Here is a 22,877-nt window from a genome sequence, read left to right on the forward strand (position 1 = left end):
AGAAACGCAAGTGTAGTAGACTACTGTTTATGTAATGTTAATTTTATTGCAAACATTATTAATTTGAACGTTTTTAGAATTTTTGCATTTGTATTCATATGTAAATTTCCGATTGTATATATGTTTAAATTGTAATCAATCTGTAAATGAAGACATTGAACAGAATAATTTTACTAGTCAATCAAATAAAAAAGTTAATAAATGGGATCACGAAAAGAAACCGCAATTAAGAGAGAATTTAAATTTTGAAAAACTAGACAGTTTATTACATGTTTTAGTAAGTGTAAATTTGCAAAGTATTAATGATGACATGATAAACTTTTTTGCGGATGAGATCGGATTAATCCTAATAGAATCCACAAGGGAAACTTTAGGAACAAGACCAGACAACCCGAAAAAACGAGCATACAAAAACATGTGGTGATGATATGATTATTAACGAATATATTAAGACTTCTGGCGATTTTTTTATTGATGTTTATGCTGCATTGTTGAACTTGATTTTTAGAACTGGAATAGTACCAGTATCTTGGGTAATTGGAACGATCAAGCCATTTTATAAAAAACAAAGGCAATGAGTTTGATTCTAAAAACTATAGACCCATTACTATTGTAAGTTGTATGGGTATATTATTTACAGCTATTTTAAGTAACAGACTTGCAAAGTTCTCTGACGAAGTTTTACTACTCAATGAAAATCAGTGTGGATTTAGAAATGGTTACTCAACTTGTGATTCTATCTTTACATTGCACTATTTTTTTTAAATTTTGAAATTAAAAAAGAACAAAATGTTCTGAGCTTTTGTCGATTTGAGAAAGCATTTGATACAGTGACTAGAGATGCTTTATAGTATTAGATGCTAGTAAATAATAGTAATGGTTATATGAATAAAATTATTCATAACATGTATGCTGATATAAAATCATGCTTGTCATACAAGGGTCAGAAATCTGATTATTTTCCAAGCAACATTGGTCTAGGCCAAGGAAAGAATTTATCCCCTTTTCTTTTTTCGCTTTATTTGAACGATTTGGAAGGTTTCTTTTGTAACAGAAGTTTGATAGGCTTAAAAACAATATCAGATGCCATAGAAAACGAACTAGATATATATATTAAACTGTTTACAATTCTTTACGCAGCCGATACTGTATCAATGGCTGAATCAGCCACAGAACTTAATTTGTTACTAGAAAAATTCGAATCATATTGTAATGTTTGGAAAAATGAAAGTCAATGTAGACAAGACTAAAATGATGATTTTTTGCCGTGGTAGACAACCTGTTAATCTTGAATTTAATTTTGGTAACTCTGATTTAGAAATTACCTTGGGATTTATTTTTCTAAAAATGACTCATTTAAAGCAAACAAGAATCATCTCGCAAAAAAAGCTACGAGAGCCATATATGAAGTTATCAAAAAGGGGAGAAAGCATGGCTTATCCATAAGCTGTCAATTATATTTATTTGATAAATTGGTTAAACCTGTTTTACCCTACGGCTGTGAAATTTGGGGATTTGGAAATAATGATATATTAGAAAGGGTTCATTTGAAAATTTGTAAACTTCTTCTCCATCTTAAATCTTCTACCCCGAATTGTGTTATATATGGAGAATTATGACGTTATCCTATTAGGTTAGATATCTAGGTTCGCATGATTTCATACTGGGTGAAATTGAGTTTTAGCAAACCCAGTAAATTAACAGCAATTGCATACAAATTAATGTTTAGTTTATCTCATGGAAATAATGTTGAACTTTAATGGATGAAATGTATAGAATCTATCCTTAATGACACTGGTTTATCTTATGTATGGTTAACTCAAACTTGTATAAATGACATTTGGTTAAAGACTGTTGTAAGAACATCTCACCAAAATCAATTTAAACAAACATGGTACTCAGATATTCAAACGAGTTCTAAAACAGTTTAGCCTTTTTAAGGATTTTTAAGGATTCGAAAAGTATTCAGACATTTTTGAAAACCGTGATACTAATACATTATGTCAATTTAGACTCATTAACTACAGATTACCTATAGAAAGTGGAAGATGGAAAAAAATTCAGCGAGATAAAAGAATATGCGAACTATGTGACTTTAAAGATCTTGGAGATGAAGTCCACTATGTAATGAAGTGAAAATGTATGGCTATAGAAAGACAAACGTATGTTGCTAAAAAGAATATTGATTATCCAAACGTAATTAAATTAAGGAAGTAATGAATATGACAAAACAACCATATTTAAAAAAGCTATGTACATTTCTTTGGCATATTAATTCATGTGTGTGTTCTCCTGGCTAAATTTAACTTGTATTTGTAAATAGTGTACATATCATGTTTTCTCTAATTTATAACTGTGCTATGTATTACATTTTACCTCTGTATACCATTGTATTGACGAAGGTTTGCCAGAATAAATATATATATATATATATATATATATAGTATGCATAGGTTTTTAATTGAGTTTCTAATATTTGCTTTAGGGCTTTTATGATAAGGCATTTTACGCAAACATGTTTCAAATGCCAAAAACATAGTCTGTTTTATATTTAGAGTAGGAACAGAACTTCCCTTGTGACCGGTCACCAACTACACGTGTAAAATGAAATGTATTCTTAAAGGATATAGTTTTAAGTTTCAAAGATGAATATAGTAAATATATTGCAATACTTTATCACAGATATTGTCGAAATTTGAAATTTAAATACTTGAAAAGAACATACAAATTGAGTTATCCATGTTCTAGACACAATAACAATGATTATCGCTATTTTACGAACTTTTCCCTAGATCTTGGTGACTGATAATTTCCTTTTTCAGCGGAGGAGAGAGTGATATGAAAATAATCGATAAAAACTTAGGGAACACGTGCCGTTGTCAATGAAATTAACAATGTCTTCAAAGGTCAAATTGCGATAAAAAGATTATCATTATCAAGCGAGAAAATCAATCTTGTTGAGATAACCAACGATAATCTATATGTGTCGTTTCTCGCCGTATGATATTTTTATGATGAAGTAAAATAACAATTGCTATCATAGATTTTATCATTAAAAATATTCTGTTCTTTAACTTGTTATATGTCAGGGTATATTCCATATTTGTTATGTCTTTATTTTCCTTTCATCAAGCCAGAAAACTTTGGGTAGGCTACAAAATAAGAGTATTTGATATTAATCATAACTCATACATCATTTATTTTTATATTTTTATGAAACAATCTCTCCTACGTCAATATATTTTACAAATTTGAAATCAATATATACTATAAGATTCTATTTCAAAATTTAAAATAAAAACGTTATTTATTGAACTTAGTTTCAAATACGTCTTTTTGAAAAATTAACCTTGTTATTGTATTAATTCAAACAAAGGAATATTATCTTCATTTGAAAAAAATATTCAGATATAAAATCGATAATTTTATTCAGCAAAAGTGACCAATATGTATATGAACTCCCATGTTAACAGTTACTTACGTTGCTCGCATTCACATCTCCGACAATGTGGTTCGTCATATTTTATACACGATGGTTCACAGTCGTGAGGCATTGGTGGACAATTGGCTGAAAAGTTTATACACAACTTATTTTATTGCGACTTCTAATTTACACGTGCAGTAAGAGTGTATTTCACAGTGTGTTCGAATATTTAATAAAGCACTACTTCTAAAAATGCCTATACGACAGTTTATTTCCTTCTGTTTTGTTGGCTGATAGCGTTTGATTTTGACTGTTTAATGGACTTCCTTTGTTTTTTTTAGATATTTGTATAAATATTATCGTTGTGATAGCTTACATATATGTTTTTCGGGACACTAATACAAGTGATTTGAGAATGATTTTGCTACTTATATAATTTATAAGCGTACAAACCTTGATGATGACATGTTGAAAATGGACGTAAATATATTAAAAAATCATATGGTTATTTTACAGTTACAGTATAAATGTATAAACAATCATCCGACTAAGTTAAAAGTTATATGTTATCAACCAAAGGAACGACTGGATTTCAAATATCATTTCCTGACATAGTACCGGCATTTTACGAGTAAAATGGCGGTTGAAACCTAGCACATTGTTGTTGTTTTTTTAATCCAACTCATTTCGCATTTCTTTTTCTTTCAATTTAAAATGAGTGATATATCATATACTTCATGTTATATTGTGTTTTTGTTACAGCTCATGTCTTTGAGTGAACATATGTATATATATCAACATCCCTAAGAATTCATAAAATATCGTATTGCCACAATGATACCTGAATTCATTCTTCCCGTAGATCCACCACCCATCATCGCTGCACCTCCTCCAGAGAATGATCCACCCGAGTGGGATCCACCTCCTCCAGAAGATGACCCTCTGCCACCAGAATATGAGCTACTACCACCTATATATGAGCCACCGCCACCACTGGTATATCCTCTTCCTCCAGTTGTTCCACCATTGGATACAAGATGTCCGATAATGACTGAATAAAATATAGTGTTTGTCTCTACACATAAGTTACATGTATTAAAGTTAACCATACCATTACCAAATTTCAAGCACATGAAAGCATGTAGATAAAAATTAATCCGAATGTTATTCAGAATGTGCTGTATTCGGGAAACATATATTGTGTTAATAATATTTAAAGATATCTTTCAAATAATTTGAATTGTTTATAACATTTCTGCAATTGAATTTGAGACAGAATACTTTTTGATTTGTAGTGAACACTGTACCAATTACAAGTTTCCAGCAGACAAATAAAAGTAAAACTAATTTCGTTTGTTCCCATACCTTTTTTTCTAATCTTACACACATGATTAAAATCAAATCGAGTTAGATGTACTTACAACTCTTTTGTGGTTGTTTTTCTCCACAATTATTACAAGTTGTTTGTGACTGTGTAAAGTAAACTTTCTGCGGCTGAGGCTTTGGTTTAGTAATGTAAACGATTTGTTGTTGTGGCTTTGGTCTGTTGTACACATTTTGTGGTTTTGTTTCACATCCATGACATGTTTCTGTTTGAGTCTGTGTAACATAGACCACTTTTTGTGGTTGTGGTTTCTGTATGTACACGACTTGTGGCTTTGGTTTCTGATATACAACCTTGGTACCACAATTTGTACATTCTGTCTGTGGTTGTGGTTTTTGCACGTATACGACTTGTTGTTGAGGTTTTTGAAATACAACTTGGGTACCACAATTTGAACATTCGGTTTGCAGTTGTGGTTTCTGAACGTAGACGACTTGTTGTTGAGGTTTCTGATATACTACCTGGGTACCGCAATCAGTACATTCTGTATGAGGTTGGACGACAACATACTGTTTCTGTGGTCTGACATAGTGTTGTTTAAATCTGTCTATATCATCACAGTCGACGCAATCTAGAAAACAGAAGATGTAAGTAACAATCTAGAAGATACAAGATGTTAAAACATATTCTAGAACGTAAGATGTAGGACACATTCTAGAAAATATAAAATGTTAGACACTTTCTAGAAAGTATAAGATTTCAAACACATTATAGAAAATAAAAGATGTAAGAAACATTTTTGAAAAAACTAGATGGTACACACATTCTAGAAAATACAAGATGTTAGACACATTCTAGAAAATACCAGATGTTAGACCCATTCTAGAATATACAAGATGTTGGACACATTTAAGAAAGTACAATATTTTAGACACATTCTGAAAAATACAAGATGTTAGACACATACTATAAAGAATAAGACGTAAGACATTTTTTTTGAACTTACAAGATGTCAGAAACATTTTAGAAAATACAAGATGTTGGACCCATTCTAGAATATACAAGATGTTGGACACATTTAAGAAAGTACAATATTTTAGACACATTCTGAAAAATACAAGATGTTAGACACATACTATAAAGAATAAGACGTAAGACATTTTTTTGGAAATTACAAGATGTCAGAAACATTTTAGAAAATACAAGATGTTAGACCCATTCTAGAATATACAAGATGTTGGACACATTTAAGAAAGTACAATATTTTAGACACATTCTGAAAAATACAAGATGTTAGACACATACTATAAAGAATAAGACGTAAGACATTTTTTGGAAATTACAAGATGTCAGAAACATTTTAGAAAATACAAGATGTTAGAAACATTCTAGAGAAAAAATAGATGTTTAAACACATTCTAGAAAGTACAAGATGTTAGACACAGTCTACAATATTCAAGATGTTAGACACATTTTTAGTAAATACAAGATTTTAGAAACATTCTAGAAAATACAAGATGTTGGACACATTTTAGAAAGTACAAGATTTCAGACGCATTCTAAAAAATACAAGATGTTAGAAACATACTATAAAGTATAAGACGTAAGACACTTTCTATTAAATACAAGATGTTAGACTCATTTTAAAAAATACAAGATGTTAGAAACATTCTAGAGAAAAAATAGATGTTTAGACACATTCTAGAAAGTACAAGACGTTAGACACAGTCTACAATATACAAGATGTAAGAGACATTTTTAGAAAATACAAGATGTTAGAAACATTCTAGAAAATACAAGATGTTGGACACATTTTAGAAAGTACAAGATGTTAGACACAGTTTAAAATATACAAGAAGTTAGACACATTTTTAGAAAATACAAGATGTAAGAAACATTCTGGAAAATACAAGATGTTGGACACATTTTAGAAAGTACAAGATTTCAGACGCATTCTAGAAAATACAAGAAGTTAGAAACATACTATAAAGTATAAGACGTAAGACACTTTCTATTAAATACAAGATGTTAGACTCATTTTAGAAAATACAATATGTTAGACACAATCTAGAATATACAACATGTTATACACTTTATAGAAAGTACAAGATGTAAGACACACTTTAGAATGAGCAAGATGTTAGACACATTCTAGAATGTACAATATGTTAGACACAATCTATAATATACAAGATGTTAGACACTTTATAGAAAATACAAGATAATAGACACATTTTAGAATATACAAGATGTTAGAGGTGTAAATCATGGTATATCACATCCGGTTGCATACGAAAGTGGGTCTAAAAAATATTCCCTTGAATTTGACAGTTGTAGAAAATTAACCCCGCATTCCAATGCACTTAAACAGGTAGGGACAATTTGTCGGCAATTTGTTTCATTCGATAAGATAGGTAAATAATGTTTTAAATAGCCCGATAGATGCTATTTATAGTACATAAAAAAACGTCACATCATTTATTTTCATACCTTGAACAGGTATTCCTACAAAAACAAGGCCATGACTATTGATTTTTTAATATTGATTTTATTTTATTATTAACATCCTTTATGCAAGGTGCCATACCATGTAACTTCTCAAGGAGCCAAATGATATCGAACTAATTCAAATCGTGATTTTCTCATTCTGAATATGTATATCTGTTACACAGTATTTGTCCTGGTCTTTTAAGGTTTTATCGTCTATAAGATTAGACAAGAAAATACATGTGCATGTATATATTTTAACCGCAGAACATCTTACATCAGTTGGTCATAGATCACCCTGTGTTACTACTTCATGTTGTATTGCCTTTTCTGTAATTTTAACAAATCGGCCCTTCGTTGTGATACAGATGCAACAGCTTCTTGATGTTTTACCTACAATCACGATTTGTAGTGTAATTGATTTGTTCTGTTATGTTTTTTTATTTTTCTGATGAGTTATGTACCCGTGTATAGACGGTGGTAAAAATTTCAGTACTAGTATCTTTACAGTTTGTGATTTGGCGACAAAATTGTTGTTGACTGCATTTGTTACATATAATACCATGTTCAAAAAAGGTTTCGACGAAATGTGTTTTGTTGTTATGAAAATTGTATACAATGGCCTTATTTTAAGTTATGTGTATATTACACCCGCAACATGTAGGCTTAATTTCTATAGAATTAATTCTCGTGTTATTGGTTATGTACAGGCACCTACATCAGTTTGACGGCAGTTGTCCCTTGGATATATGTAATAACGTAAACACATGAATAGAAAGTAATTCAAGAGTATGGACAGTCATAGGATTGCACACAATAAGCGATACATTGTTTTTTCTTTGATACACGTTAAATTATTTACTAGTACACTAACTGAATAGTCAAAATGAACCAAAATGACTCTATGAATCAAGCAAACAACCGAAAAAATATGATAGAAACTTTAAAATTTAATATAACAACACAAAAAAATGCAAAAGTTCTTAGCGATGTTCGAACCCTTTCTTCAAAACCGTCATTTATTAGTAGTACTGTGCTCTACTGGTGAAGCTACGGCGATTCTTATCATTATGACTCTTATTTAGAAACTATATTGGTACAATTTATCGATGTTACAATTTTTTCTTTAAAAAGTTGTTTTTTATGTAATAAGAACACACTAAACCAATTTCATTTTTGAAGTAAAAAGTAGTATGAATAACAACAGTCATAAAAAGCATAACTTTTCTTTGGTTTGAAATGTCCTTCTTGGGGGATTCCCTGTTTTCCACATAAAAACACCCGAAAATCCGGATATTGGACTTTCATCCTTTTTTAGGGTTAAATTAACTATTGATCACACATATCATACTATATGTAAATCGAGATATTGATCAAAAAGCATTTTTATTTTTGGTTTTTATAGGAAATTTTACTCTGTTGGCACTTTTTGAAATTGGCCCTTCTGTGAAAAAAATCCTCGGCATATTGGCCCTACCTCTTTTTCTGAGTCATAAACATGTATGTTGGGTGTCTGAAAGCATCATTCTTTTTTATTTGATGGTGGAAAGTTAAGGTTTCATAGTTACCAAAGCAGCTAACCAGTGTAAAATTTGGGTTGTTTACTTCCGGTGATGGTTACTTTCTTATATGCAATGAAATGTAGTGTAAAATTTACACTGTAGCACTTGAAAGGGTTAAACTTTATTCATGCAAAGTATTCCTTTGGTTGAAATAAAGGTAAACCCTGTACATTTTTTTGAAATGACAATTTAACAAAGACTAATAGGGGAAAATTAATGGTGGAATTACACCTAGACACATTCTAGAATATACAATATGTTAGACACAATCTAGAATATTCAAGATGTTAGACACATTCAAGAATATACACGATTTTAGACACATTCTAGAATATACAGGATGTTATACATGTTCTAGAATATACAAGATGTAACACATTCTAGAAAAAAAACAAGATGTTACGCAAATTCTAGTAGATACAAGATAATAGACAGATTCTAGAAAATGCCAGATGTTATGGACATTTAAGAGAGTACGAGATATTAAGGGACATTCGAAAAAGGCATAAATACCAGTACCTTGTGTTGCCTATATGTTTACATGCAATATATTTCATATCTATATTGCCCAATGATAAGACGACGCTTACATATTATGTACAACTGAGGATGGAAAGCTATAAGCCTTTGCCTTTTCCTGTTTTTTTTTTATATGGGATTGTTCAAAATTTTTAGGATTCTTAGAAAACAAGTTTAATTTCGTATCAACATCTCAATTTTATAACTGTAGTGAATTTTGATTAACAAAATACTAATTTTGTATATCTCTGTGTTATAACCTAAATATAGAGAGCGATTAAACATTCACATTTCTACCTGTGCTAACAATCTGAGTCTGGACAAAACTGCACAGCAATACGACAAGCAATCTAATTAAAAACCGATCTCTCATCGCTCCTGTTTCTGATATGTCGCGTGGGAATTAAAAACCGATCTCTCATCGCTCCTGTTTCTGATATGTCGCGTGGGAGATCTAACGAAACCGGCTTTGAGGTCACATGTGAGTGAACTAAAAGTTATGAATTTATAAAGATATGCAAATGAGTTGACGACCTATTAATAAGCCAATCAAAAAAGTTTATGAATTATTTTGACTGACGATTTCGTCGTAAATAAAATGAGTTACATCCCTTTGCCTTACGTTAAACTTCCAAGATCGGGGAAGACTCAATTTCATTGGTCGAAAAAGACACACCTACGAGGTCACTCACATGTGACCTCAAAGCGGGTTTCGTTAGATCTCCCACGCGACATATCAGAAACAGGAGCGATGAGGGATCGGTTTTAATTAGATTGTACGACAAGTGACTGTAAATTTACAATGTGTTACATGTACCTGTGTTAACTAAATGGGTTTGAACAGCAATAAGACATTCACAGGTGGGACAACCGTCTGTACCACATTTATATCCAAGTTGACAAGTTCTGGGACAAGAGAAGGAACTAGTACACTGTACTGCTTGTGGTCTGTTTACCTCTGTTACTTGAAGTCCTACAACTAATAAAACAGATAAGTGTTTATAATTCGACAGAAGTACCGCGTGTTCGATGGATTCGGTTTAATATCGTCTTATCTTCTCAGTCTTGACCATTAAATGACAATGTGATATTTATAAATTAACAAATTGAAAGAAACAATTGATTTAAAGAATTATATAACAGTTCTGTATTTGTCAATGTTCACAGTAGTGGAATGTTAAAATTAAAGATTGTCATTCTTAAAAACTCTCTTGTATACAAAATATGACATAAAACTATAAGCAACTCCCTCTATAAATATGATTCTTATTTACCATATGCAATATGTTTTATATTCGCCCTTGCAAACCAATAATTCGTTCTCTAATTATTACCTTGCGGATGAATACATTCACAGATTGGGCAGCCATCGGTTCCACACTTGTATCCGACATTACACCCGTATTGACAGTTGAATGAACTGGTACATGTAAATGTATTGACGACTGGTTTATATGTTTGTACTTGAGTTGTGTATACATACTGTTTCTTTGGAGGTTGGACAACTTGTGGCTGAACTGAAAAATGTAAAAAAGCAATTAAATTCAAAATGCACATTGAATCGATTTGCATTTGGTAACACCAGGTTTAATAAACTACAATGTCGTATAGCTTTTGATTTTGGCGAAGGTTTATGCCATTCTTTAGTTTAGACACTTAATTGAAAATGATTGAACCATTAGGCTTTTATGTCTTTCAATACAGCATAACATTTGTAATTTGTAACAGATTAATGGCAACCTATAGTTTTCAACATTTAATTCATTTACATACACGTTCTTCGGTTGCAGGCGTATACAGTCGGCATTGGCAACGATTATACTTGTGAATCTATTTATATATAATCCTTTGGAAAACTATTTTGCTTTATTTGTCTTTCGACAATCATTTTATACAATGTTGTTGATTTTCTTTTATCATTTCTGTATAGTGTTCACTTGGTATTTCAAAGCGTTGTTTCATATAATTTCCCAATAAACGTTGTATTATATGTTACATATTACCATAAACATATTGTTTCTTAGGAGGACAAAAACATTCTCGGCATCCATCAGTTTGAACTGCACCCAACTGGTACCCGGTGTCACATGATTGTATACATAGTTTCAGTGCAGTACATTCCCTCTGTTTCTGTACGACATATTTCACCTGGTTTGTTGAGACCTGATGATTATTAGTGTGAGTTGACGTAGAACCGCCTGTACCCCCACCAGTATATCCTCCTCCTAAAAAACTTGGACCACCACCGGAACCTCCACTACCTGTATATCCACCAGAGGTACCACTTCCATATCCATATCCTTAAATGAGGAGAAAATGATGATTGGTAATGGAGAACACCTACCCAAAAATAATGAATAACAAACTATTGACCTATCTGCTCCTTTTTGAAGCCGGTTATTAAAAACGATTGTACTTTCTGAAGTCGATAGCATACGCTTATATGTAACTATGATCTATACTGGAAGTAGAGTTAACAACAGGACAAGCTCATATGCGTATTGTTCTCTTCACTAGTTCATATAAATCAACCGTTAATGGAACAAACGAATTGATTTGTTCACCATTTTTACGTGATGTTTTTAGGTGACGAATATATTGTTTATGTTACTTTGAAATAATAAGATTTGGTCAACATGACACACCATACTTTTTTTACCTGACCCGGATTCACAAGTACACGAACGGCATCCATCATGTCCAACCGGTCCTAAAGTGTAGGAATTTTTACATGATGACATACATAATATTTGTCCTAAACATTGCTTTTCTCCACTTCCGTTTCCGGTTGTTGAACTGCCTGTATGATAGTTTCCTGTTGTTGACGACATGATAGATGACATCATATTGTTTTTGGGTAACGCCATTCCTGCAGCTTTTTAAAAAAGAGCAGAAAAATATCAATTTCGTTTACTAAATGATAACAGTTCTTTGTGATAATTAAGTTATTAACAATAACTCATACAATATGTTTTGTATTAGAACAATGTCTGTTTCATATGTCATCGATACACACTAAATGAGAGAAAGATGAATAGAGCAGGATTATTATTTTCAACAGATGAAATCTATTTTGTGATATTATATATAGTATCTGTTAAAAAAGATTGAACATCGTATCTTATAGTTGTAAGACATGTCTTTATTTTGTAATGGTGGGAAAAGGCATGATTGTAGATTGCATTCATACTTTTTATTCTAGAAGATTCAAGAGAGTTCAGAAAATAACTAATTGTGCTTTCTATCTGATATTACATATACAAATGAACAATTTCGGAGTGATCGTCATAAATCGAAATAAATCAGAGCTGAATAAAAATAACAAATACATGGAAAACATATTTTTTTAAGTTAAATCAATATTAATTCGTACACACTCCAAAATATAATAACATACCAGGACCACACGGACAGGAGTGACATCCCATTTCATCAACGATTAAGCACCATCGTGGGCACACAATTTGATGACGTACACAACCAAAACTTGATCCACTGAACATTGATGTGTGACCTGGAGAATGTGGTCCTGACATAGCCGGATTATTAGAACGTCCACCTCCAGTCATAGGTCCTTGCATTGGACTGCCACCTCCGCCACCAATCATACTTCCCATTCCTGGACTAGACATTTGACCATGATTGAAAGGTCCTCCCATTGGGCTAGATCCTCCATGACTTCCTCCGGGCCCACTAGGCATGCCCATTGAACTTGATCCTCCAAAACCGCCGCCGGCTCCACTAGGCATTCCCATCGGCATATTGAATCTTTTACTAGCTTTTGATCTAACTCGCACAGGTCTTTGTTTCTGTGAAGTTTCTTTTGAAAAACATACTGAAAAGCATAAGGTACATGTATATAGGATATATGGAATTATAAGAAGTTCAAATATATTTTTGTCACTGTTTCTCACGTTTCAGATAAACATAACAATAAATTATAATCGTAATAGACCTCTAATGGCTTAAAGACAACATTTTTTACATAAACTAGAACACACCCGTGATATCGCGGGTCCGTGACTGAATTAAAGTCTATACCTATGCGCAAGCCTTATTTTAGTATTAGTATTGTCATTTGATAAAGTCATGCCGATTAAAAGAATTAGATACACAGTTTTCTCTGCTTTCAAATCTTTCTGTTTGAACCCGTCGAACTGGAACTTATCAATTATTGATAATATTAATTATTTGGAAAACAAAAGGTCCTGGAATGGAGTACTTTTTAATCAACAGCATTGTCCTATATTAGTTATAAATAAAGTTGAATTTTTTGATTCGCTGTTTTACGTCATGCCCGCTAACAAATTGAAAACTGTACCTATACGCCTTATTTTAGTCCAGATTTTTAGTATTCGTATTGTTAACTTAGAAAGTCTAACTGATTAAAATACTACAATAGGTAACAATTTGACAATTAAGTAGTGTCAACCCTGTTACAATAGGTAACAATTTGACAATTAAGTAGTGTCAACCCTGTGATTATGACCCGTGTAATACTATATAGCATATTAATCCTGAATACACCGTTTGGTGGTGCGCCTGTCAGATGCGGAACGTACAGATAAGGTAATCGGTAACAGGTGAATATACTATTGGTATCGGTATCGGACTCGACCCGGAACTTCTTTAATTATTGGCAATATTAATTACGTGGAAAACAAAAGGGCCTGGAGTGGTGTAATTTTTAATCTACACCTTTGTACTATATTAGTTATATATAAAATTGAATTCTTTGATTCGTCGTTTTTACGTGATGACGGCTGACAAATTGGACCTCGTAATTTTAGTATTATAGATATGCATATCAAAACCATGTTGTAAAAATACTAAGGACAGGTCGATTAAATAATATTTCTGAATACTAAACGCTGCAAGTGCTTTCAGTGTATTGTTAAACAATATTTTTTTCTTTCATATTGGCTCCTCGATCACAATCCATATCGGCATAAAATGTATTTGTTCACAAGTTGAATTGCCCCCAATTTTTATTTCCGATATGCAATTTTGACAATTTAAATTTAGTTTAAATTTAGAGCAAACTTCTTAATCTAAATTTAGCATTATTTTGGTTGATTAGAGACGCACGTTAAAATGTCAAGATGGCTGGATTATTGAATACAAAATAAAAAATATTGTTGTTTTACGATGGATGAGCCATTAGCAAATCTTATATTCAATTTTTTTTTCTCGTGCTCGGAGACACAATCGGCCACAGCAGAATCAGCAGATGTGTTGGGTTTTTTTTTTACGTTTTTTTTGTTGTTTGTTTGTTTCTTTTGCATTGTTTTAATTCTTATATGTTCATATACATATTTACATAATTTATCATAGCATGTCTTTTTCAGTTTAAAATGCTTAGGGTATCTGGTAGGAAGAGGCGACAATGTGGTCAACATCGGCTAAGAAAACTTTTTTGCGTTCAAACTTGATGGAGATTCGGGTGTTAACAGATCTATAGAGGGTCCAGTAGCAACAACTTTACACAGTTCAGAGGTTATGTCTATGATTATGGCTCCGGTATTCACGACCGCTACTTCTAGTTCTGCTGATGATAATCAGGTAATTTTCCAATTTTTTCAAAACCCATCTCCGTGTAGTAAGGATAATGATGAGCTTGCAAGAAATGTCGATATTAAGTTAAAACATTTCAAGAGAATATGTTGATCTGGCCTTACCATTACTTTATTCACAGGCCTCTTCTGGGGGTAATTAGAAAGTCGTTATTTCACAGGAACTTTTGATACCCCGGAAGTGGGTGGGGGGGGGGGGGGGTGTTCTTCCTATATTTTTATATATACGAATGTGAAACAAAAACAGGGCCCTTTATTTTCATGTTTTGCTGATTAGAACAGGGTTGCCTTTTTATGCCCTGCTGTCGGGAACAGGTTTATTTTTAAACAATCGATTTAAAAAGGACAGATTGGATATTGGATATTGACACAAGTATGTTTTTGCTTACATTATTAAACTGTTTGGTGACAGGTTTTATATTTCTGAACTAGTCTAGAAAATATAGGTCTCTGTCATGAACAAGGTATACATTTTCCGAACGTGTCTAGAACAGGTGATTTTTTTTTCAATATTTCTGTTTAGAACAGGGTATGTTTTGCAATGTTTTCTGGTTAGAACAGGCCTTACAGGGTATGATTTGGAAAGTGCTGTCGGCACAGTTATACCCGAAAAGATAGTCAGTTACTTCCCCCTCCCCCGGAATACAACCAAGACGGCAAAAAAAAAAAAAAGAAAGAAATTTACACAATAGGTACATTGTGTAACTGGACAGATGCGTTTTTAGTCTATATTAGTATATTTTGTACTACTGCTCACTCGACTAGGCGGTAAGCGGTCAGCACTAGGATGGAAGTCGTACAATGAACAATTTCGTCTCAGAATGTCACAGGATCCAGCTGGTTTTTAGGCTGTCGTTGACCTTGCTTATGGCTGCTCAATATGTATCCTCCATCTAGTATTGTTAATGGCAATAAGCATTGGGCGCTTAAAATGTTACGCATTCAATTACCAAGGTTCATGCGTGAATCAATGATGTGCTTTTACTCATTCTTGTTTAAGATGCTTTGATCAGCACCCACTTATGATTCAGTGCCCCAGACAAGACTGTTTTCTGAAGGCAGGCAAAATGTAAGATTAAAGCAAACTAGGCCTCAGTTTAGACCGAGATAAAAGGCACGTGTAAGAAACTCGTTGCAGTATCCCACCAGTACGAACTCGTATACTGGGCAAAATATGAAGTGAATTTTTAGCAAATGCAATTACAATTGATTTAAAGAGATATCAAATTGAGAATTTTGTGATATTTATCTTATGTTTATTTTTGTATAGAATTTGGATTGTATTGATTTCGAATCCAAACTGATGTATCATCTATTGGATAAAGGGTGGACTCCATTAAACATAACTGAATTAAAAGAATGTAACTTGGGGGTTATACAAAAGTGTAGATTCCTAGCTCCGGCTGAGGTGTTTACTTTTGGCTTAAGGTTATCATATGAAGGTTAAAAACTACGGCAAATAAATTTAATGTCTTAAGCACGGAAGTTCGTATTATCATGTGAAAATCAATCCAGAGCTGGGATCGGATACTTTTAATCTTATTAAATGTTTGTTAAATGTTAATTTGAACCTCTCAATTTAGCAACAATTTTTTTTTTTATTTATTAAGAATATATATAAAACCAAGCACTATATTTGATAATTAACAAGCAAATATCAAAACCAAAGTTAGTAAGGATGTTGATTCGTCCTCTAGTATTGTTACTACTGAGTAAATATTTTCAGATTCGAGCGTTGTATATTCCAGGCTCAAGTAATGCAGGTGCAGATTCTCTGTCTCGTTTTCGGGTGATCCTTTCCCGTACATTGGGACCGGAAGCATTTATTATACCAGACATTCCTTATATGAACTTTCATATGGTCATTTCGAAACTGAAATATACTTTCAAATAAACAATTCGGTAGTTGATAGTACAGAAAAGTTTATCCGGGCTTTAAATTTGTTAAATGGTTTCAGGAAAGATTTCGATATTGCCAAAGTATAGCTTTCGTCCTTGCTGGACATTGTTGCTCTTACTGCATATATGTTAAATTAGGATTTGCTCATTCAACAATACGTACACATCGATCAGGCTTGATCAGGCTTAAGCATTTACAATAAGCTAAATGATTATGAAGACTTTACTAAAAAATAATAGTAAGCGATGGTTTTGAGCGTTCAAGGTTGCTTCAGATGGACACTAGGTTGACTTTTAAGAGAGATATTGCATCGTATTTTGTCAATATGATCAGGTATATGAAGTTCTGCATACAAAGCTAGGCTATTCCAGGCGGGTTTTTCCTTGGCTTGACGTGGTCTTTTTATGCATGGTTGGGGAGTTGATAGTTCAAAATATGAGCAATGCATGTTCTACAAATCATGCTTTAAACAAAATGATGTCAAATTTACAAGAAATATGTAGAAATTCATTTGGTTTCATCTAAGACTGATCAGTTTGGTAGAGGGTTAACTATACACACTCAGGACTGTCACAGTCCTGCGCAATTAGACAAATGTATATGTCCAGTGGCTTTTATTGCTTTGCTAATTGCCAGATAGACTTGTATTAGGTGGACCGCTATTTCGTCTTTTGTTGGTTAGCTAGTTTGACTAAATACCAATTTTCTGCAATACTCAAAATATCTATACATGCTTTAGGTATTAAATATTCTCGTTGTTCGTCGAACTTATTCAACATAGGCATGGACCTTTAATGGTTTACTTCTATAAATTGTGACTTGGATGGAGATTTGTCTCATTGGCACTCATACCACATCTTTCTATATTTATGTATGGAGATAGCTTGTGTCGTGGATGGATTATCCGATAAAAAATATTTAGGTCGTTTGAAAGCGGGTGCATTTTTGCGTTACATATACGAATTCCCATTTTTAAAAATTGTGTGTATATTCTCCTATAAGGGTTTGGATGGATAGGTCGTCAATTATTAAGAATGTGATTTTGGTAGCAACACAACGACCGGGAGGAGCTTATTTGGCTTTGAAAAGGTCGGGAGTGAAAATTTGATGGTAGGTTTGTTTTTACCGATGGATTAACTATCGATAAGGTAAAGAATCGCATTAAAATAATGCGAAGATTTTAAGATCTTCCCAGCTATATTATAGTGCACATTGGGAAATGATATATATAAAATATCAAATTAGGTTACTTTCATCATTAGCTTGTTCAATCTATGTCAAGGTTATATATTGATTTGCCTGATACAACTTTATTTGGTCTCAAGTTCTATTGCCAAGACTGCAATGACGGTCTTCAAATAATGGGAATTGTAATGTATGGACAAATGCAGGCGTCATTTAAACAGCTTCATTGTTGTCCACATGACAAAGCATGGATGTTACATTCGATATCCTTACATAAAAGCTAAACACGAGTCTCTAGCAGAAGATGGGGTGTATTTAACAAAGAGAAGAACATTTTTTTCTGAACTTAATACATGGAGGCCTAGAAACAATAATTTCTAGTAAGACGGGTAGCATTACTTTTCCATACGACTATTCCATGCTTTGAATTTTTATAGTTGACTCGTTGTCCGTAACAAATGCCTATATATGATCTTAGTGAACAGTTAAACGAAACTTCGGAGTTATTGGGCTATTTTATAAATAATACAAATAGTTACTTATTAATTTACAATTTATACCATATAATGGCATATATTCATTTATCAGAAAATTGTTTTAATCAAATTTTGCTTGAAATGGCACAGCTATGCGCAGCTCCCCCCAATTTTATTGGCGGTTGACGGTTCTGTGAAAATTTTAACTGTAGGCTAAAATTGTCGCAGCACCGCCAATTTGGCAGATTTCGCTGCGCTTAGATAACATATTTGCAGTTTACAGACTTATTGTAATCGTATGATAGCATTAGCCTCTGATTTCCAGGGCTAATAGCTTATCTTGAACTTCCCCTTTTCATATATGGTCTGCCACCTCAAACATATTCGGCGATCATCATATAACATTTTCAAAGACACATATGCATTTTTATCAGTTAATTTTAGTTCATAGATCTACATGTATCACAAATTGCATTTCATATAATAGTACATATATCATATCACAAATTGCATTTCATATAATAGTACATATATCATATCACAAAATGCATTTCATATAATAGTACATATATCATATCTGTTAATAAATGCTGTGGCCATTTCCTGCCAATAACAATCTTGTTATTTTTTATGAGCATCTAAGATAATAGGATTTAAAATCTAAATTTTAAATCAGTTATCGGTAGTGCTCATACCACTGTCCGTCGTTATATTACTTCGTCAAGTAATAGTATTTGGTTTCTTGTTGGATTATCGATCTTTGCAAGTGATTGATTTACCCATAATCCTCCTTTTGACGTCGACATTTAGGAAAAGCAGACGCATTTTTAGCCATAGATTTATCTTCTAAAACCCGCCCACCCTCCCTTAAATTAGAAGAATGCAATTCCTACGGAAGATACTGCTGTTTGGTTTTGTTTGTTTATTTCAGAATTGTATTGTCTACATCGATTAAACCATCACTCAATGTGGAAAGATGTACAAAATTTTTAATGACGAGACGGTCATTCAAGAAAAAAGACGAATCCTGGACGAGGAGTGGACTTACATGCATATAGAAATTGAATGGATAACTTGAGAAAGAACTTTATTTATACATTCAAACATGTAAACTTTGCGTTGGTAGCGATAACTTCTGATATCCAGGGTTAGTCGCTTGATTTATGGCAGATTTCGCTGCGCTTAGATAACATATTTGCAGTTTACAGACTTATTGTAATCGTATGATAGCATTAGCCTCTGATTTCCAGGGCTAATAGCTTATCTTGAACTTCCCCTTTTCATATATGGTCTGCCACCTCAAACATATTCGGCGATCATCATATAACATTTTCAAAGACACATATGCATTTTTATCAGTTAATTTTAGTTCATAGATCTACATGTATCACAAATTGCATTTCATATAATAGTACATATATCATATCACAAATTGCATTTCATATAATAGTACATATATCATATCACAAAATGCATTTCATATAATAGTACATATATCATATCTGTTAATAAATGCTGTGGCCATTTCCTGCCAATAACAATCTTGTTATTTTTTATGAGCATCTAAGATAATAGGATTTAAAATCTAAATTTTAAATCAGTTATCGGTAGTGCTCATACCACTGTCCGTCGTTATATTACTTCGTCAAGTAATAGTATTTGGTTTCTTGTTGGATTATCGATCTTTGCAAGTGATTGATTTACCCATAATCCTCCTTTTGACGTCGACATTTAGGAAAAGCAGACGCATTTTTAGCCATAGATTTATCTTCTAAAACCCGCCCACCCTCCCTTAAATTAGAAGAATGCAATTCCTACGGAAGATACTGCTGTTTGGTTTTGTTTGTTTATTTCAGAATTGTATTGTCTACATCGATTAAACCATCACTCAATGTGGAAAGATGTACAAAATTTTTAATGACGAGACGGTCATTCAAGAAAAAAGACGAATCCTGGACGAGGAGTGGACTTACATGCATATAGAAATTGAATGGATAACTTGAGAAAGAACTTTATTTATACATTCAAACATGTAAACTTTGCGTTGGTAGCGATAACTTCTGATATCCAGGGTTAGTCGCTTGATTTATGGCAGATTTCGCTGCGCTTAGATAACATATTTGCAGTTTACAGACTTATTGTAATCGTATGATAGCATTAGCCTCTGATTTCCAGGGCTAATAGCTTATCTTGAACTTCCCCTTTTCATATATGGTCTGCCACCTCAAACATATTCGGCGATCATCATATAACATTTTCAAAGACACATATGCATTTTTATCAGTTAATTTTAGTTCATAGATCTACATGTATCACAAATTGCATTTCATATAATAGTACATATATCATATCACAAATTGCATTTCATATAATAGTACATATATCATATCACAAAATGCATTTCATATAATAGTACATATATCATATCTGTTAATAAATGCTGTGGCCATTTCCTGCCAATAACAATCTTGTTATTTTTTATGAGCATCTAAGATAATAGGATTTAAAATCTAAATTTTAAATCAGTTATCGGTAGTGCTCATACCACTGTCCGTCGTTATATTACTTCGTCAAGTAATAGTATTTGGTTTCTTGTTGGATTATCGATCTTTGCAAGTGATTGATTTACCCATAATCCTCCTTTTGACGTCGACATTTAGGAAAAGCAGACGCATTTTTAGCCATAGATTTATCTTCTAAAACCCGCCCACCCTCCCTTAAATTAGAAGAATGCAATTCCTACGGAAGATACTGCTGTTTGGTTTTGTTTGTTTATTTCAGAATTGTATTGTCTACATCGATTAAACCATCACTCAATGTGGAAAGATGTACAAAATTTTTAATGACGAGACGGTCATTCAAGAAAAAAGACGAATCCTGGACGAGGAGTGGACTTACATGCATATAGAAATTGAATGGATAACTTGAGAAAGAACTTTATTTATACATTCAAACATGTAAACTTTGCGTTGGTAGCGATAACTTCTGATATCCAGGGTTAGTCGCTTGATTTATGGCAGATTTCGCTGCGCTTAGATAACATATTTGCAGTTTACAGACTTATTGTAATCGTATGATAGCATTAGCCTCTGATTTCCAGGGCTAATAGCTTATCTTGAACTTCCCCTTTTCATATATGGTCTGCCACCTCAAACATATTCGGCGATCATCATATAACATTTTCAAAGACACATATGCATTTTTATCAGTTAATTTTAGTTCATAGATCTACATGTATCACAAATTGCATTTCATATAATAGTACATATATCATATCACAAATTGCATTTCATATAATAGTACATATATCATATCACAAAATGCATTTCATATAATAGTACATATATCATATCTGTTAATAAATGCTGTGGCCATTTCCTGCCAATAACAATCTTGTTATTTTTTATGAGCATCTAAGATAATTCTCAGTATCAATCTATACTTCCCTTTTCCTTTTAAAACTTGGAAGTTCAGATTTCTTTATCTTTTGATAAATTAATTCATATACTTTTTGTTATATTCTCAATGTTTCATATATATATATATATGATGATAATAAAAAACATACATTGTAGTTACATTCCTTTCTTTGTGAAAATTGAAAGCAACACGATACTGTTATATAAATGGTACGAACTTACCCGAAAATGCTATACAGAATAAAAACAATCTGTATAGAGACATAATAATAAAAATATTCCAAAATTATGATAAAACTCGTAAAGGTATAAAAAAAAAAAAAAAAAAAAGATTTTCAAACAAATAATTTCGTTTGAGCTGTAGTGGTCATATCTAAATAACATTGATAATATATAATGATAGCAGTTGACTTCGTCATAAAGGGAGATAACAACGTGTCTAACACAGCAGATACGACAGTCGGAAGATAGTGAGGTTGTGGCTAATAGGAAATACATTGAAGCAGGTGTTCTGATCTTTATGGGGGATAGTTCTAAATATAAAGAGAGAGAGAGAGAGAGAGAGAGAGAGAGAGAGAGAGAGAATGAAAAGATATATTTGTAATGCATAGCGATAGGATGAGTCTTACATTGCAAGTAGGATGCTTTCATTCCGAAGTTATGACTGTTGTGGCTAAATAAAAGAGAATAGGAGGCAGATGTTCCTTGTCATTTACGTACTATAAATACTAGGTTGTCGGATACCTATCTCATTATTGTTATAATACAAAGTTAGAGATAAAGCAAATATTACTACTTTTATCAATTTCTGCGTGGAATTAAAATGTATTTCAAGACTAAATAGTAACAAGTCTTTGGTAATTAAGTCAAAATTGCACATATGACATGTTTTGTGAATAACATAATTAATGTCATTGAGAATGTTTCAAAAGGAAATAAATGTTCGAAAGTCACAATACCTATAATCTAACAAGATTAAGTTGGTTGGGCTAAGGATTTATCTTTCAA

The 22,877-nt window shown here is 32.4% G+C and overlaps 1 protein-coding gene across 1 annotated transcript; it reads right to left on the minus strand.

The window, feature by feature from the left end:
- Positions 1–3,031: 3,031 nt before the first annotated feature.
- On the minus strand, positions 3,032–22,231 carry LOC143052824 (uncharacterized). Its single transcript, XM_076225931.1, has 10 exons — positions 22,092–22,231; positions 12,714–13,151; positions 11,976–12,191; positions 11,320–11,616; positions 10,651–10,833; positions 10,134–10,295; positions 4,846–5,379; positions 4,266–4,475; positions 3,482–3,568; positions 3,032–3,152 (listed from the first exon to the last, which is right to left on the minus strand). The coding sequence occupies exons 1-10, from the start codon at positions 22,132–22,134 to the stop codon at positions 3,115–3,117; spliced, it is 2,208 nt and encodes a 735-aa protein (XP_076082046.1). The 5' UTR covers positions 22,135–22,231; the 3' UTR covers positions 3,032–3,114.
- Between the last annotated feature and the right edge of the window lie 646 nt (positions 22,232–22,877).

The sequence above is a fragment of the Mytilus galloprovincialis genome, chromosome 11 (genome assembly GCF_965363235.1).
Source record: "Mytilus galloprovincialis chromosome 11, xbMytGall1.hap1.1, whole genome shotgun sequence".
NCBI lineage: Eukaryota > Metazoa > Mollusca > Bivalvia > Mytilida > Mytilidae > Mytilus > Mytilus galloprovincialis.

Bases quoted from the DNA above. Each gene is read 5' to 3' on its own strand.
- LOC143052824 (XM_076225931.1), bottom strand. From the start codon at position 22,134: ATGTCTCTATACAGATTGTTTTTATTCTGTATAGCATTTTCGG. The intron at 11,617-11,975 runs GTAAAAAAAGTA...TCCTCATTTAAG, and splicing joins TACTTGTGAATCCGGGTCAG to GATATGGATATGGAAGTGGT. The intron at 10,296-10,650 runs GTAATAATTAGA...CTGTTTTATTAG, and splicing joins TGAATGTATTCATCCGCAAG to TTGTAGGACTTCAAGTAACA.